General features: G+C 43.3%; 5 protein-coding genes across 5 annotated transcripts; 2 read left to right on the top strand and 3 right to left on the bottom strand.

Moving 5' to 3' along the window:
- Positions 1–277: 277 nt before the first annotated feature.
- LOC113020518 (hemoglobin cathodic subunit beta-like) lies at positions 278–1,827 on the bottom strand. Its single transcript, XM_026164550.2, has 3 exons — positions 1,398–1,827; positions 844–1,066; positions 278–750 (listed from the first exon to the last, which is right to left on the bottom strand). The coding sequence occupies exons 1-3, from the start codon at positions 1,487–1,489 to the stop codon at positions 622–624; spliced, it is 444 nt and encodes a 147-aa protein (XP_026020335.1). The 5' UTR covers positions 1,490–1,827; the 3' UTR covers positions 278–621.
- Positions 1,828–2,523: 696 nt separating this feature from the next.
- LOC113020520 (hemoglobin subunit beta-A-like) lies at positions 2,524–3,465 on the bottom strand. The gene is made up of 3 exons (XM_026164553.2): positions 3,265–3,465; positions 2,867–3,089; positions 2,524–2,755 (listed from the first exon to the last, which is right to left on the bottom strand). Exons 1-3 carry the CDS (start codon positions 3,354–3,356, stop codon positions 2,624–2,626), a joined length of 447 nt encoding a protein of 148 aa, XP_026020338.1. The 5' UTR covers positions 3,357–3,465; the 3' UTR covers positions 2,524–2,623.
- Positions 3,466–4,137: 672 nt separating this feature from the next.
- Positions 4,138–5,020, top strand: LOC113020521 (hemoglobin subunit alpha-B-like). The gene is made up of 3 exons (XM_026164554.2): positions 4,138–4,307; positions 4,426–4,633; positions 4,799–5,020. Exons 1-3 carry the CDS (start codon positions 4,213–4,215, stop codon positions 4,925–4,927), a joined length of 432 nt encoding a protein of 143 aa, XP_026020339.1. The 5' UTR covers positions 4,138–4,212; the 3' UTR covers positions 4,928–5,020.
- Positions 4,179–6,556, bottom strand: LOC113020522 (hemoglobin subunit beta-like; the record flags this gene model as incomplete). Its single annotated transcript, XM_080300214.1, is given in 4 exon segments — positions 4,179–6,041; positions 6,127–6,239; positions 6,242–6,342; positions 6,474–6,556. Coding segments are annotated over 4 exon segments (426 nt in total), but the record flags the coding sequence as incomplete, so codon positions are not given.
- A 4,215-nt stretch (positions 6,557–10,771) lies between these two features.
- On the top strand, positions 10,772–14,774 carry LOC145428244 (uncharacterized). Its single transcript, XM_080300211.1, has 2 exons — positions 10,772–14,321; positions 14,748–14,774. Exon 1 carries the CDS (start codon positions 11,483–11,485, stop codon positions 13,475–13,477), a length of 1,995 nt encoding a protein of 664 aa, XP_080156337.1. The 5' UTR covers positions 10,772–11,482; the 3' UTR covers positions 13,478–14,321; positions 14,748–14,774.
- Positions 14,775–15,055: the final 281 nt, after the last annotated feature.

Below are 15,055 nucleotides of genomic sequence, written 5' to 3' on the forward strand. Positions count from 1 at the left end.
GACCCATCCCTAAAAAGTTTTTATCAGAATTTATTAAAGACTGGTTGAGCTCATTTGTTTACTGACAGAATGACACATGTGCAAACACTACCAAAAACATAACCTGTTTGGCAGATGTAACAATGAATGTGTGATTGATGGAAAGACTTTCAGAATTATTTCAAGTGGGTTAGCAAAGGTACTGTATTAATTTTAGGAATTATAGCCATTAATACAGTTCCCCATATTCAGAGGCTCACAGTAATTTGAAAAGGTGACATAATATTAACTATAAAAATAGTTTTTATGTTTTATTAACTTTTCACAGAGTTGGAAAAAAAAAACAACAACTTTCAGTCCATGACAAGTTCTTAACTGTCTGAAATCTGGAACCCATGAAAGTCACTAAATGCTGTTTCCTCCTTTAGCTCTGTCAGACTACTTTCACTTGCTGCTTGTGTGTGTTGGGGTCTCTTTGACTTCAGTTTTGTCTTTAGTAACTGTCTTCAGTATGAGACTCACCAAGCTCCAACTGATAAAAAACAAACTGAAATGCACTCATGTCAAACTTATATCAGGGCTAACACACGTTTTTTGTTTTGTGTTTTTCTTTAAGTTGTATTATCTCCAAATAGGTTCTTTTCAGCGGTACTGACTGCTCATAGCGTCGACCACAGCAGATATAAACTTCTGCCAGATAGCTTGACTCTGGGGGCTCAGGGCTGACTTGAGTTTGCATGCGATTGTGATAGTGATACAGTCTGCCAACAGCTGTGGAAAAAAAGAGAAAACACCATGAAAACTCTACAAGTGCAAAACGTCACGTATTTTTTTCATGTGGGTTTGAGGAAAAGTGTTGCTTACCCTGAAGCTATCAGGGTCCACTTCGAGTTTCTGAAAATGCAACCGGCTCAGATCAGCATACGTCCGTTTCATGTTGTCCATGTTGTTCACTGCTTTGTCCAGAGCCGTCAGCACCATCCTTCCATGAGCCGCCACTTTGTCGTTTTTCAAAATAGCAGTGATGGTGAAGAGATCTCCAAAAGAACCAAAATATCGCTCAGTCCAGGGGTAGACTATCAAGACTCTGACAATGCAACAGTCAGTGGTACAGGTTAATGAGCATAAACGATACCACGTGATAAAATCTGAACTAACTGGAGAAAAAATCCCTAAATATACAACGTACCCTTAAACAATGGAATATTTAAAAAATAAGAATTTTTCACGATCGTTTTTTCTTTATTTATTTATTTTTAAACCAGGCATTGAATTTTACTATTACGAAATACCCATCAACTAATTAAATAGCAATAATAATAATAATGTATTGAGAGAAAATTGCCAGAATATTTTTTTCGTTTTTAGGATTTTTTTACGATCCGTTCTTGAACAGTAAAACTTTCACAATCACCTACCTTGCCCAAATTTGTGACCCAATCTCATCGATATCAATTTTTTCCCAGATAGCTTTCACAGTGCTGCGCTCCAGTTCCGTCCACTTAACCATGACCTGAGCAAATTGGATAAACAGTTTTACTTCCGCACTCTGAGCTGCTGAGTGATCAGCTTTTCCGCTTAATGACTGGCAAAAATGAACCAGCAGATGGTATGAGGGTCCTATATTTCCAGCACACTAAAAGCGGACGGATGAGTCTGAGCTACACAGACTACGTGTCGACTATCACTGCAAAACACAATGGAAATGCCCAGAGATGGTATGGTATGGCATCAAAATATCCTCACGTAAACATAACCACCTCCCCATCCTGTTGTATCAAGTAATTTTCCAACAGCTGATGAACTTAGATTATGCCATGCTATCATTATCTGAACATTCAGGCTTTCCCCACCCAAATAAATGATCCGCGGGTCCACTTCATATCAGAAACGTATAAAAGTTTATTTCTTGGCCTATTTCTTGGCAGAAACGACCACGCACAAATTACCCCATTCAATTAAACTTGTTTTAAAAACTGATCAGCTCAATCAGGATTATGGCCCGTCCGATCGCGACAGTACTTATATTATATCCTTCAGTCATTTTTGAATTTCATTCAAGACGTTTTAAAAAAACAAAAGCATAGAGTTTTTATAATGTTGCCGCTATACGCCTAGCAGTGTTCTTGTGTTATGTTGGGTCGAGGTTATAAACGAATTTTCTGCACTAAAGAAGAAATACTTTTTTCTGAGCTCGCAGATTGACTCGTTGTTAACGCTCTAACTTTAAATATGCGTAAAATGCCTGATAGCTGATGTTCTTCTTTGCATTTTGGAACACTTCACTTACATCAACAATACTTCCCATGGAGCCAGAGAACAACAACTTTGGATCCCTTTCACCCTTTTTTATACGAAAAGCAAAACTTAACAGTAAAGGAAAAAGTCACGAAATGGATTATCGGTGAGGCATACTTGTAATATTTATATTATACTCAAACATATAGGCGACTTCTATTGAGGACTATTGACTGTCCGAGATCTCCTTCTTGATGTTGTATTGTCGGTTAAAAGAACAAGTCAAATGATCGCACAGAGAATGAGTATGATTTGAGGTTTTATTTATTGGTGCATCTGGCAACAGAGTCAAAAAGATATATGATGTCACTGTTGCACATCTTTGATGAACTGGCACTCCAGAAATTTAGTGGTACTGTCTACCCAGGGCAGAAACGACCACGCACAAAAACTTCTGCCAGGCTTCCTGGACCTCAGCGGTGAAGACGCTGGGACCAAACTTAGCGGCAACGCACAGGCTGATGCATTCAGCGAGCACCTAAAATGAGAGAAAGAAAATGCTTAACAGAGTTAATAAACACAAACTAATTAGCTAACCTTTTTCAGGTCCATGTGTGATGATTGTTTCTGGGTGCTGGTGGGGGCATACCCTGAAGTTATCGGGATCCACGTGGAGTTTCTCGGAGTGCATAACGCTCAGTTTGGCGTAGGTCTGCTTGATGTTGTCCAAGTTCTTCACAGCATTTTCCAGACCACCCATCACGGTCCTTCCGTGCTGTGCCACTTTGGGGTTTCCCATAATGGCGGCATTGGTGGACAGGTCTCCAAAGGCTTGGAAGTATCTCTGACCCCAGGGGTACACAATCAGAAGCCTGGAATAAAACCAGAGAAACAATATTAATTTTAGTGCATATAGCATTAATAAGTGCTTCTACATACACAAAGAAACGTGTTGATATATTCGCTTCGGCCAAGTTTCAACATTATAGTAAAAAAAGTTGCATAACAAACGACCACGTTTCTGAATTGCTATGAGCTGCAGGTTACCTGGAGAGGGCCTGGGCACCGATTTCCCCCACATCAATCTTTCCCCACAGGTTTATGATGGCACTGCGCTCAGCATCTGTCCACTCGACCATTTTGACGGGGTGCAAGTCTCCTAGTTCACGAACAGGTTCTCACAAGTTCTCACAAATCTGCTTGTGAATAATTTACTTGAGATTCCCGTTTTTATTCGTTTACCCCGCACCCCCTCCTTCAGTCATCGAAGCATCTGATTGGATAATCTGCGCCCGCCTGTTTAATGACGTGTGTTTTGCGTAAAGCAAATTTGGGCAACGGTCAGTGCCAACCGGATAGATAACGTCATTTGGCTCAGATATTGCTGTCACTTAAAATTACTCAGCTACAAATAATCCATACTATTAGTCAGTCAAAACACACAAAATTGGACCAGTAATATCAGTAATACCAGCTTTTTAACACCTGCTTTTAAATAAGCTAAGATATCATACAGTTTATTTATCCAAAAGGATATGTGCTCTCTTAACTTTAGGAGGGTATTTGTGCTCCTTGTTGGCTATAAAAAAACGTGTTTTTATTTTTAAAATATCAAACTCTGACTAACAGTGCAGCCTTTAAATTGTGATTTATGTTTAATGCCATTTTTGCTTAGAGCATATTTCTTTTTGCATAAAATCTATTCGCCAGTTGTTTAAAGATTTTCGTGCAGTGCAGCCATTCAGTTTTTCTTTTTCTTTTTTTTAATTGTCAATTGCGTCAATTATGTGATATCACTTAATTGACGTGATATCAGTCAATTACGTGATATCACGTAATTGACTGATAAGCAGTTTGCTTATCAGACATGCATTCTGGATTTGATACTTGGGCGTGGCACCATTTGGGTCGACATAAAGACGCACTGACAGATCCAACCAAGCAGCATTTTTTGATCAGCATTTTCCCTTGTATCCCGGAAATTCAAAGGCAGTCATGAGTCTCTCTTCGAAAGACAAGACCCTGGTGAAGACCTTCTGGGCCAAAGTCGAGTCAAAGGGCGCCGAGATGGGTGGAGAAGCTCTGGGCAGGTAAGATCTCATTTTAAAGTAGGGATGACACGGGCTTTTTTAAGAGGGTGGGTTTTTCTTTATTTTTTCTTTGCTTTTTTTGTAACTTCTTCGTATTTCCTTCTGCTGTATTTTACAGGATGCTCGTTGCTTATCCTCAGACCAAGACCTACTTTTCTCACTGGGGCGACCTGAGCCCTAACAGTCCGCAGGTGAAGAAGCATGGTGCAACCATCATGGCAGCTGTGGGAAAAGCTGTCAAGAACATTGATGATCTTACCAACCACCTTAGCAAGCTCAGTGAGCTGCATGCCAGCCAGCTCCGCGTGGATCCTGCCAACTTCAAGGTAACAAAATATTGCGACCTTTAAACCTACCAGAAATTATAATCATTATTTGTGCACGTACTTTAGTTTAGATTGTGAGCGTTAAAAAACTAAAAAACTAAGTGAATGTAGGGATGTCTGAAGTGCCTGATTTAATCTAATCTGCTGTTTCTGTCACAAACACAGATCCTCACTCACAGCATGATCTTGGTCCTGGGCATGTACTTCCCTGCGGACTTCACCCCGGAGGTTCACGTCTCCATGGACAAGTTCTTCAATAACGTCGCCTGGGCTCTGTCCGAGAGATACCGCTAAACATCAAGACAGAAGCTACCAACGTGTGGCATGAATGTCAGCAACCCTCATCATATGTGGGGGCTTGTTCAATAAAATTCACAAACATAAGAATGTCTATGTGTCCATTTATTTAGGCTTTTGTAGAGAAGAATAGCGACTACAAGTCACACATTTAGACTGTTTTTAATGGTGTAGCTTGTGTTCAGCATGAGTATGAGTATAGTTAGAATGCGTTATTCTCATTTTGGACATGCACACTGGGCACTCTCGGCGGTCTGAGTGAGACGCTGAAATTCAATTATCGGGGCATGGGTACAAGTCACACACAGACATAAACAGAGCACCACCACCATTACCTGTGCACACAGTAGCCTGTATTTCATCTGCCTTGACCTGCAATTGTAAGGTGGGAAAGCACATGCGTCACAAGCAGTTCTCCTCCCAAAGCGCTGACCGCTGACCCACCGGTCCAAAACTTGTGCATACAATACTTTATGAGTATTTTTTGTTTCTGTGGTTTATGCCAATTTATGACACAGAACAACGTAGTCAAAGCTGAACGACACTGAACCTTATTGAAAGTGAGAATTCGGCTGACACCGCAAAGGGAAGCTGCCAAATCGAGTCGTTTTTGCCAAATTTGTTGGTTTACTAAAAGAAATAGGAAAAACAGAAAAGTTTTATCATGCTATTTTTTTTAATTCAAAGTCATTTGCATCTTAAACTACTGTCTCTTTCAGAACAGTGACATTTTAATAGTGATTTATTTTCTAGTTCTTGAAAAATGTCTGCGTGCGTGTGTGTGTGTGTGTGTGTGTGTGTGTGTGTGTGTGTGTGTGTGTGTGTGTGTGTGTGTGTGTGTGTGGACTTTCCCCCAACACTATAAATGAGCTCACGCATACTATAGCAAAAAATACATAGCTTGAGCAGTACAAATTTCTTTATTTAAACCTCATTAAAACATGATTTAAAAACAGAACATGTGATGGTCCTCTGCAGCTCTCTAGTAGTACTGCCTCCTCAGGGAGGACACCACCACTGCCAGGAACTTCTGGAAAGCTGCATGGACCTCAGGAGTGAAGTCTTTACCCAACTGAGCAGCAACCACAATGGCCAGGCAGTCGCCCAGAAGCTGCAGGACTACAAAATATGCATGAAATAAATCATCAACACACACACAACTTGGGATGCAGTACCATTATTTCTACATTGCTTACCATGAAATTGTCAGGGTCCACCTGCAGTTTCTCAGAGTGCAGCGTGCTCAGCTCTGTAAATGTGGCCTTGATGTTGTTCTTCACAGCTTTTTCCAGACCTTGCATTACAACCTTCCGTGAGCAGCAACTTTCGGATTTGATGTGATGGCAGCAGCATTGTAGAGGTTTCCAAAGCCAGCGAAATACCTCTGAGTCCAGGGGTACACAATCAGACACCTGAGGAAACATGAACATTTGGATAAATCACATTTCTAAAACTAAAGTATATGTTAATGCACAAAATGTGCCCTCTTATATTTGTAAATTTACATACAAGCATAAAAACAGCTTTATGCCGATGATCTTACCTGGAAATAGCTGCTGGGCCAACGACTTCATAGTCGATCTTGGAAAAGATGTCCTTGATTGTGGCTAGCTCGAAGTCTGTCCATGCAACTGTGGCGCCCTGAGTATTTTGAGCATTAAGAACAAGTCTCAGATGTGTTCCTTATGTGTTCGTACCCACCCCCCATCATCATTTTTTTGCTATTTGTTGTGACAATAGTTTGCATCATAACACAGAGCGAAAAGCTCATTTGCTCCCACCTGATGTGATGTGAGGGCGGTATTTAGTTTCGCCAGTAGGTGGCAGTGGCGGCTCAGCCAAACGGGTAACTGGCAAAATAATCCTTCACAAAAGTAACGCAGGCCAGTTATTACAATGGAAGCCGCCAGTAACACTGAATTGTTTTGCTGTGTTTCAGGTGAGAGCAATATACGAGAACTACATACATTTATGTAAAGTTGATGCTTATTTAACATGTTTGGAGTGTAATTCTTGTTTATATGGTGTTTAATGTGAGCGAATAAGGGAGTTGTTTCACGTTATCTGTGGGTAATCCTAGTAACATTTGTGCGCTAGCTAAGTCATGTTAGCCTCCTGCATTAATCTCTGTAACCGTGTTGTTCCATCAGTAAGGTGAAAGGAAACTGTTAGCGGGTTTCAGTTAAAGTTATAGGAAATAGACCAGCCAGTACATGTTATGTTGTCTATTGTGTACTGGTCATTTTCTCTGTGTGTTAAGGGCTGATTAATACGTGGCCATTACACGTAATGCCACAAAAGTAACGCAGGCCAGTTATTACAATGGAAGCCGCCAGTAACACTGAATTGTTTTGCTGTGTTTCAGCGCAATAAATCTTCATGTGCACCTGAATGAACCCTGTCGTCCTGCAGTGTGTAACATAATTTGGCGAGCCAGCCAGGAGCAGATTTCCTGCTCCAGACAAGAACCTAGAACACATTAAATCAACATCCGGTAAAGATGGAACAACTACAGGATGAGATCAGCACAGCATTGTGGACACTTGGGAAACCCGAACTCACCAAGGTATGCCAGCATCTTAAGTGCAGCGAACCAGCAGGGGTGGGTTTTAAAGGACAGTCCCGACGTGCTCTGATTCGGCTGGCAGAAAGTACTCTGGACGAGATTGAAAAAACAGAGGAATCTGAAGTGTTTCAGCAGTTCATCCGTGATCTCCAGTCATTCATACAGTCATTACAAGAACATCCTGTAGCTGAAGTGGAGATACAACGAGCAGAGCTCAGTGAGATAGAAAAACTGAAACAAGAGTACAGTCAGCTCCAACAAGCTCAAGCAGAAGCACGACGTGTTCTGGAAGAAAAAATTGAAGCGTTGGGGACCGAGTTTAGAGGTGCAGCTGGGATAAGTGAAAAACAAGTAAGTCAGCCTGCACCCTTTACTACACCAGAAGTGACTTTGAGAAAAGACTTTCGGATCTGGGGTCAGATCGGGGAAGCAGGACAAAAAGACAAGTTATCTTTCACTAGCTTGACCAACCAAATTGATTCCGGGCTTAAGAAAGGCTACTCAGAGACTGAAATCATTGAAGCTGTGATTAAGGCAGTAAGCCCTGGCCTTCACCTTCGAGACTTGCTGGAAGTGAAGCGTGACCTCACACTTCCCACACTAAGAACTATATTACGGGGACATTACAAAGTAGACTCGTCAGCTGACCTGCTTCATCAACTCATGAGCATATCTCAAGACCCCAAAGAATCTGCTCAGTGCTTTCTGTTCAGGGCAATAGAACTCAGAGAGAAATTACTCTGGAAGTCTGGTGATGACGATGAAGGGGAGCAGTTCAGCCCAGACTTAATTCAGCGCAAGTTCCTGCGCTCATTAGAGACTGGCCTCCTCAGTGAAGCCGTGAAGTTTCAGTTAAAGCCTTATCTTGGCAACTACCAAGTAACAGATGAGGTTCTAATTGAGAAGATAAATGAAGCAGCCAGCCTTGAATTAGAGCGACAAAATAAACTGAGGAGAAATACTACAGTAAAAACACCAAGGATAAATGAGGTACACACAGAGTCACAGCACAACCACACTCAGCCACCTTTGAACAGTGAACCAGACAGAAAGGATGAAACCCAGACAAAGGGGGGTGAAGGAGGTGCCACAAAGAAAAAGCAAGGACAGAATAAGGGCCTGGATTCAGAGACAGCTAAGCTGATTGAAGGCCTGAAAGCTGATGTGCTTGAAGTAAAGAAAATGTTTAATGAGACTTTGGAAGCAACAAAAGTAAGGTCAAGTATGGACAGTCGGTTCTCTCCTACAACAAGACGTGCTAGAGGTTGCCAAATGTGCAGAGAGGCTCAGCTTGGTGATCTGTGTAGACACTGCTATCGCTGTGGTCAGGAGGGTCACCTTTCCCGAGGGTGCAGGCAGGCTAGGATCACCCAGGGAAACGGGAGGGGGCTACTGAGCCGGGACCCACAGTAGCCCACTCATCACCCAGGTCCCAGGTAAATCCTGTCTATGGGCAAGACACCCCGCATCAACAAGCACCACAAAATGACTTCACACGCACTGAAACTGGCCCCAAAGAGCCAAACAGCAACAAATTGACAAGTGACACATCTAATGGTTATATACCCTCACAACGGCAAACCAAGCTCATCAGTCTCATTGGGAAAAGATGCACAGTTCAGTGCCACCTAGATAAGGTACCAGTAGAGGCCCTGTGGGACACTGGAGCTCAGGCAAGTCTGATTAACAATGAATGGCGAGAACAACACCTACCACACAGCACTGTCAGGCCACTTGCTGAGCTGTTGGGAACAGAACCTCTAGTGGCTTTAGCAGCTAATGGTAGTGAAATCCCATATGATGGGTGGGTAGAGACAGAATTCTATTTGGACTGTAACCCTGAAAATTGTCTTCTAGTCCCAATGCTTGTATCCAGTGACCCCAATGTTGCACAACTGCCCATTATTGGATTTAATGTAATAGAGGAAGTTGTGAGTAAATGGGGCAAGCGACAACCAAGCTCACGCAACGTTCGAAAAATCAGCCAAATCCTTTCAGTATCAGTACACACTGCTAAATCAGTACTAAAACTATTGCAGTCACCAGACCAAAACCAAAGTGTGGGCACAGTATTGGCAGGAAAGAGGGGACTATGTCTCGCTGCTGAACAGATTACCACCACATATGTCCGTGCACACATTGGAGCCCAGTTTTCAGGACAGAGTCTGTTATTTGTCCCGAATGAACCATCACAGTTGCCTGAGGGTCTTGTCATCCAAGAGGGACTGGTCACCATAATGGAGGGCAGGTCAGTGTACATCCCAGTCGCGATAGCTAATACCAACAAGCGGGATGTCAACTTAATCCCTCACACTGTTCTGGGACATCTGGAAGAAATAAAAACAGTGTACCCCATCACCCCTGAAAAGACACAAGACTCAGTGGAGCAGATTTCATCACAGCCTCCTATACAGGTGAATGAGGTTATGAACACACCCTCCTCCAGCCATAAGCCACCTCAGTGGGACCCTCCAGTTAAGTTGGACCATCTCAGTGAAAATGAACAACAAACGGTGAGACAGCTGTTAAGAGAGGAATGTCATGCTTTTGCTTATGATGATAAAGATGTTGGGTGCATCCCCAGTTTAAACATGCACATCACATTGCATGACACAACACCTGTTCGAAAAACCTACATATCTGTGCCAAAGCCTCTGCACCAAGAGGTGAAAGACTATCTTCAAGACCTGCTGAACCGTGGGTGGATTTCAGAGTCTAGGTCACCCTACTCATCTCCAATCGTCTGCGTTCGGAAGAAGTCAGGTGAATTGAGATTGTGCTGTGATTACAGGGAACTCAACCGGAAGTCAGTACCAGACAGACACCCAATTCCCAGAATTCAGGATATGCTAGATTCCCTTCATGGCAGCTCCTGGTTCTCTGTTCTTGATCAGGGGAAAGCATACCATCAGGGGTTCCTGGACCCTGAAAGTCGCCCCCTGACAGCCTTCATCACACCTTGGGGCTTGTACCAGTGGAACCGCATACCCTTTGGCCTCAGCTCAGCCCCAGCAGAGTTTCAGCGGAGCATGGAGGACTGTTTAAGGGGACTGCGGGATGTAATCTGTCAGCCATATTTGGACGACAACCTAGTCCACTCTACTTCATTTGATACTCATCTTGAACACATCAGAGCCGTCCTTCAGAGATACCAAAAACATGGTGTCAAACTCAGCCCACAGAAATGTGACATCTTCAAGAAAAAGGTACGTTTCCTTGGTCGGATGGTGTCCGAAGAGGGATATACCATGGACCCAGCGGAAATAGTCCCTGTACAAGCTCTGAGAGACAAACCACCATCCACAGTGGGGGAACTGAGTCGGGTCCTAGGATTCCTGTCCTACTATAGATCCTATATCCCAAACTTTTCAAAAGTGGCAAAACCCCTGTACCAGTTGCTGACACTGCCTCCAGATAAAGCACCGCCACCAGTGCCCAGGGCAAAGGGGAAAGTGGTTAAGACAAAACCGAAAGGTCGACCACCGCCTAACACACCCATTAAATGGATTGAGAGCCATCAAAATGCCCTAAATGAGTTGACTGACTGTCTAACACAGCCACCTATTCTGGGTTACCCTGATTTCTCAGAGCCCTTTGTACTCCATTGTGATGCCTCACAACAGGGCCTGGGAGCTGTGTTATATCAAAAGCAAGCAGGCAAGATGAAGGTCATTGCATATGGCTCAAGGACATTAACACCCCCTGAGAAAAACTATCATATGCATTCGGGAAAGCTGGAATTCTTGGCTTTAAAATGGGCAGTCTGTGAACGCTTTCGGGACTACCTATATTACGCCCCACATTTTGTTGTCTACACAGACAATAACCCTTTGACATATGTCCTTACGACAGCAAAGCTGAACGCCACAGGCCACCGCTGAGTGAGTGAACTGGCTGACTTCAACTTTACTATCAAATACCGGCCAGGGAAGAAAAATGCTGATGCAGATGGCCTATCCCGCTTACCACTAAACATTGAGCAGTATATGGCACAGTGCACATCAGAAGTCAAACAGGGTGTCGCTAGAGCTGCTGTTGAAAGTGCAGTATTGCAGAGGGAGAATCTGCTGCATGAAACTGTTGTTGTCAGCCTGAGTGCCGTCAGTTTAGTGCAAGACGCGGTCACACTGTCTGCTGGAAAGTCTCTGTCACCCGAGGAAATCCGAGTGAGTCAGGAGAAAGATCCCATCATCAGTCGCTTTTTACAACACAAAATCAACAACTACTTACCAAAAGGTCGTGCCCTAACAGCAGAACCCCCTGATGTCAGAATCTTGCTGAGGCAGTGGAGCAGAGTGCACATAAATGATGATGGGGTCCTCTATAGGAGAGTGAGAGGCAGAGACCAGCTTCTTCTCCCTAAAGAGCATCGTGACACTGTGTTCAGGGAACTGCACAAAGAGATGGGACATTTGGGGGCAGAAAGAACTCTGTGTTTAATAAGGGACAGGTTCTACTGGCCTCGAATGCAAAACGATGTGGAGCATTTTGTAATGCATGCCTGCGAATGCCTCAAGAGAAAGCGGCCAAGTAAGATTACCAGGGCCCCACTGACCACCATTACAACGACATTCCCATTTGAGCTTGTGTCCATAGACTTTTTGCACCTTGAGACTTGTAAACAGGGATATGAGTACATACTGGTAGTGATGGACCACTTCACACGTTTTGCACAAGCTTATGCAACAAAAAACAAATCTGCAAAAACAGTGGTGGATAAGGTCTTCAATCACTTTGCTCTGAACTTTGGTTTCCCAGCACGAATCCACCATGACATGGGCAGGGAATTTGAGAATCAGATGTTTTCCCAGTTGCAAAAAGTCTGTGGTTTACGTGGCTCTCACACTACCCCATACCATCCACAAGGAAATGGGCAAGTGGAGCGTTTCAACAGAACTTTGTTGTCCATGTTGAGAACACTAACTGACCTTGAAAAAGCAGACTGGAAGGAATCATTGACAAAAGTGGTGCACGCCTACAACTGCACTCGGAATGAGGCTACTGGGTTTTCCCCGTACTATTTGTTGTTTGGCCGTACTCCAAGACTCCCTATAGACATCTTGTTCAACTTGCCTTCACAGGAACAGCAATTAAGCTACGAGGAGTATGTGACAAAATGGCAATCCCGAATGAAGGAGGCCTATGAGATTGCATCTATGGCAGCCCAGAAAGAAGCTTCAAGAGGTAAACAGTATTACAACCGTAAGATCTACGGAGCTCAACTTCATCCGGGGAACAGAGTCCTGCTCCGCAACCTCAAGGAGAGAGGAGGCCCAGGCAAGCTTCGGTCATACTGGGAGGATACAGTGTATGTGGTGGTGAGTCAAAAAAGCCCTGACATCCCAGTTTACGAGATCAAGCCAGAGAGGGGAGGAAAAAGCCGCACAGTACACAGGAACCTGTTGCTTCCATGTGACAGTCTACCTGTGGAAAATCCACACAGACAGGAGCAAAACGAAAGAAGAAAAAGCCTGAGACAAAAAACGGTAGAAGCTCAACAACAGCTACTACAACAAGACACAGACGTAGAGAGTGAGGATGAGGGTGAGCTTGTGTGGAGGTTTCCACAGCAAAACAGTACCACCACCATTATCCCTCCAACCCTGGGATCTCTGGTGGGTGAACAACAACTGGGGGAGCCTCAAACAGCTGACTTCGACCCTTTCTTACAGGACCACAGAGAGATACACGAACCTGAGTTGCAGACAGCAGAGCAACATTGCAACCACCAGGAGTCACAGGATGAACAACAAGATGAGCAAGGAGACAGTGACTCCAACAGTGAACAAGGGTTGTCACCTGTCCTCAGACACCCCAAGAGAGAGCGACGTCAGCCCAAAATGCTGACATATGATATATTAGGACAACCCACAGTCAGACAAGCTGATATGGACAGTGTTAAGATGGGAGCTATTTGCACCCAGAGACTGTGGAGGCCTTGGTGGCCTGAAGATATACCAGCAAGGTGTGAGAGACAGTAATAAGAAACTGATCCAAAATGAAGACATTTACATGAACATTGTGACAAGCAGAATAGAGCAAATGTAGCACCAACAGACAATGGACAGAATCTAACATTCATTCTTATGGTGTGTGCTAACTTGTCACATGCTGAACGTATGATGATGATGACCATCTGTAAAAGATGCCTTGATATGTAAACAAAGTTAAGTGTGGTAACAGACTAGTGTATTGTTGGCCGAATATTGAGTCTGGTTACAGTCAGAAATTCAGAGTAACATGATGAACTTGTTTACTAACCTTGAGGGAGAAAAATGGTTACTTGGCACAACAAGATTCATGATTAGCTTCTACCATGACTTTTAATTTGCTGAATGCAAATTGTTGAATTGCAATGTTTCATTGAACAGATGTCAGAAGCATGTGTAACCATAATTGTTACCCAGGGATAGGTATACTAATAGTACACAAGAAATGTACTGACAACAGCAAACATGTTCAAAGAGTTTAGGAAAAAATTTCTTTCTTTCTTTCTTTTTTTATTAAGCAGGGGAGGGTGTGGCGCCCTGAGTATTTTGAGCATTAAGAACAAGTCTCAGATGTGTTCCTTATGTGTTCGTACCCACCCCCCATCATCATTTTTTTGCTATTTGTTGTGACAATAGTTTGCATCATAACACAGAGCGAAAAGCTCATTTGCTCCCACCTGATGTGATGTGAGGGCGGTATTTAGTTTCGCCAGTAGGTGGCAGTGGCGGCTCAGCCAAACGGGTAACTGGCAAAATAATCCTTCACAAAAGTAACGCAGGCCAGTTATTACAATGGAAGCCGCCAGTAACACTGAATTGTTTTGCTGTGTTTCAGGTGAGAGCAATATACGAGAACTACATACATTTATGTAAAGTTGATGCTTATTTAACATGTTTGGAGTGTAATTCTTGTTTATATGGTGTTTAATGTGAGCGAATAAGGGAGTTGTTTCACGTTATCTGTGGGTAATCCTAGTAACATTTGTGCGCTAGCTAAGTCATGTTAGCCTCCTGCATTAATCTCTGTAACCGTGTTGTTCCATCAGTAAGGTGAAAGGAAACTGTTAGCGGGTTTCAGTTAAAGTTATAGGAAATAGACCAGCCAGTACATGTTATGTTGTCTATTGTGTACTGGTCATTTTCTCTGTGTGTTAAGGGCTGATTAATACGTGGCCATTACACGTAATGCCACAAAAGTAACGCAGGCCAGTTATTACAATGGAAGCCGCCAGTAACACTGAATTGTTTTGCTGTGTTTCAGCGCAATAAATCTTCATGTGCACCTGAATGAACCCTGTCGTCCTGCAGTGTGTAACACAACCATCTTGCTTTGTTGACTGTTGCGCATATCCTGCTTTGGTCAGCAGGTCCCCACATGCAGCTTATAAAGGAGCCATTTTGCTCCACCCAAAGATATGCAGCTGGGTGGAGGTGGGCAGTGGGATGACTTGTAATACTTCTTTGCTGAATGAGTATTAAAAAGAAGTAACAAAACAGCTTTTAGACTTTTATAACCCCTGTTAGATAATGCATCGGTCAAGCCGCTTCTGTGTAACGCTTTGCAGTTCT

The sequence above is a fragment of the Astatotilapia calliptera genome, chromosome 4, assembly GCF_964374335.1.
Source record: "Astatotilapia calliptera chromosome 4, fAstCal68.1, whole genome shotgun sequence".
Lineage (NCBI taxonomy): Eukaryota > Metazoa > Chordata > Actinopteri > Cichliformes > Cichlidae > Astatotilapia > Astatotilapia calliptera.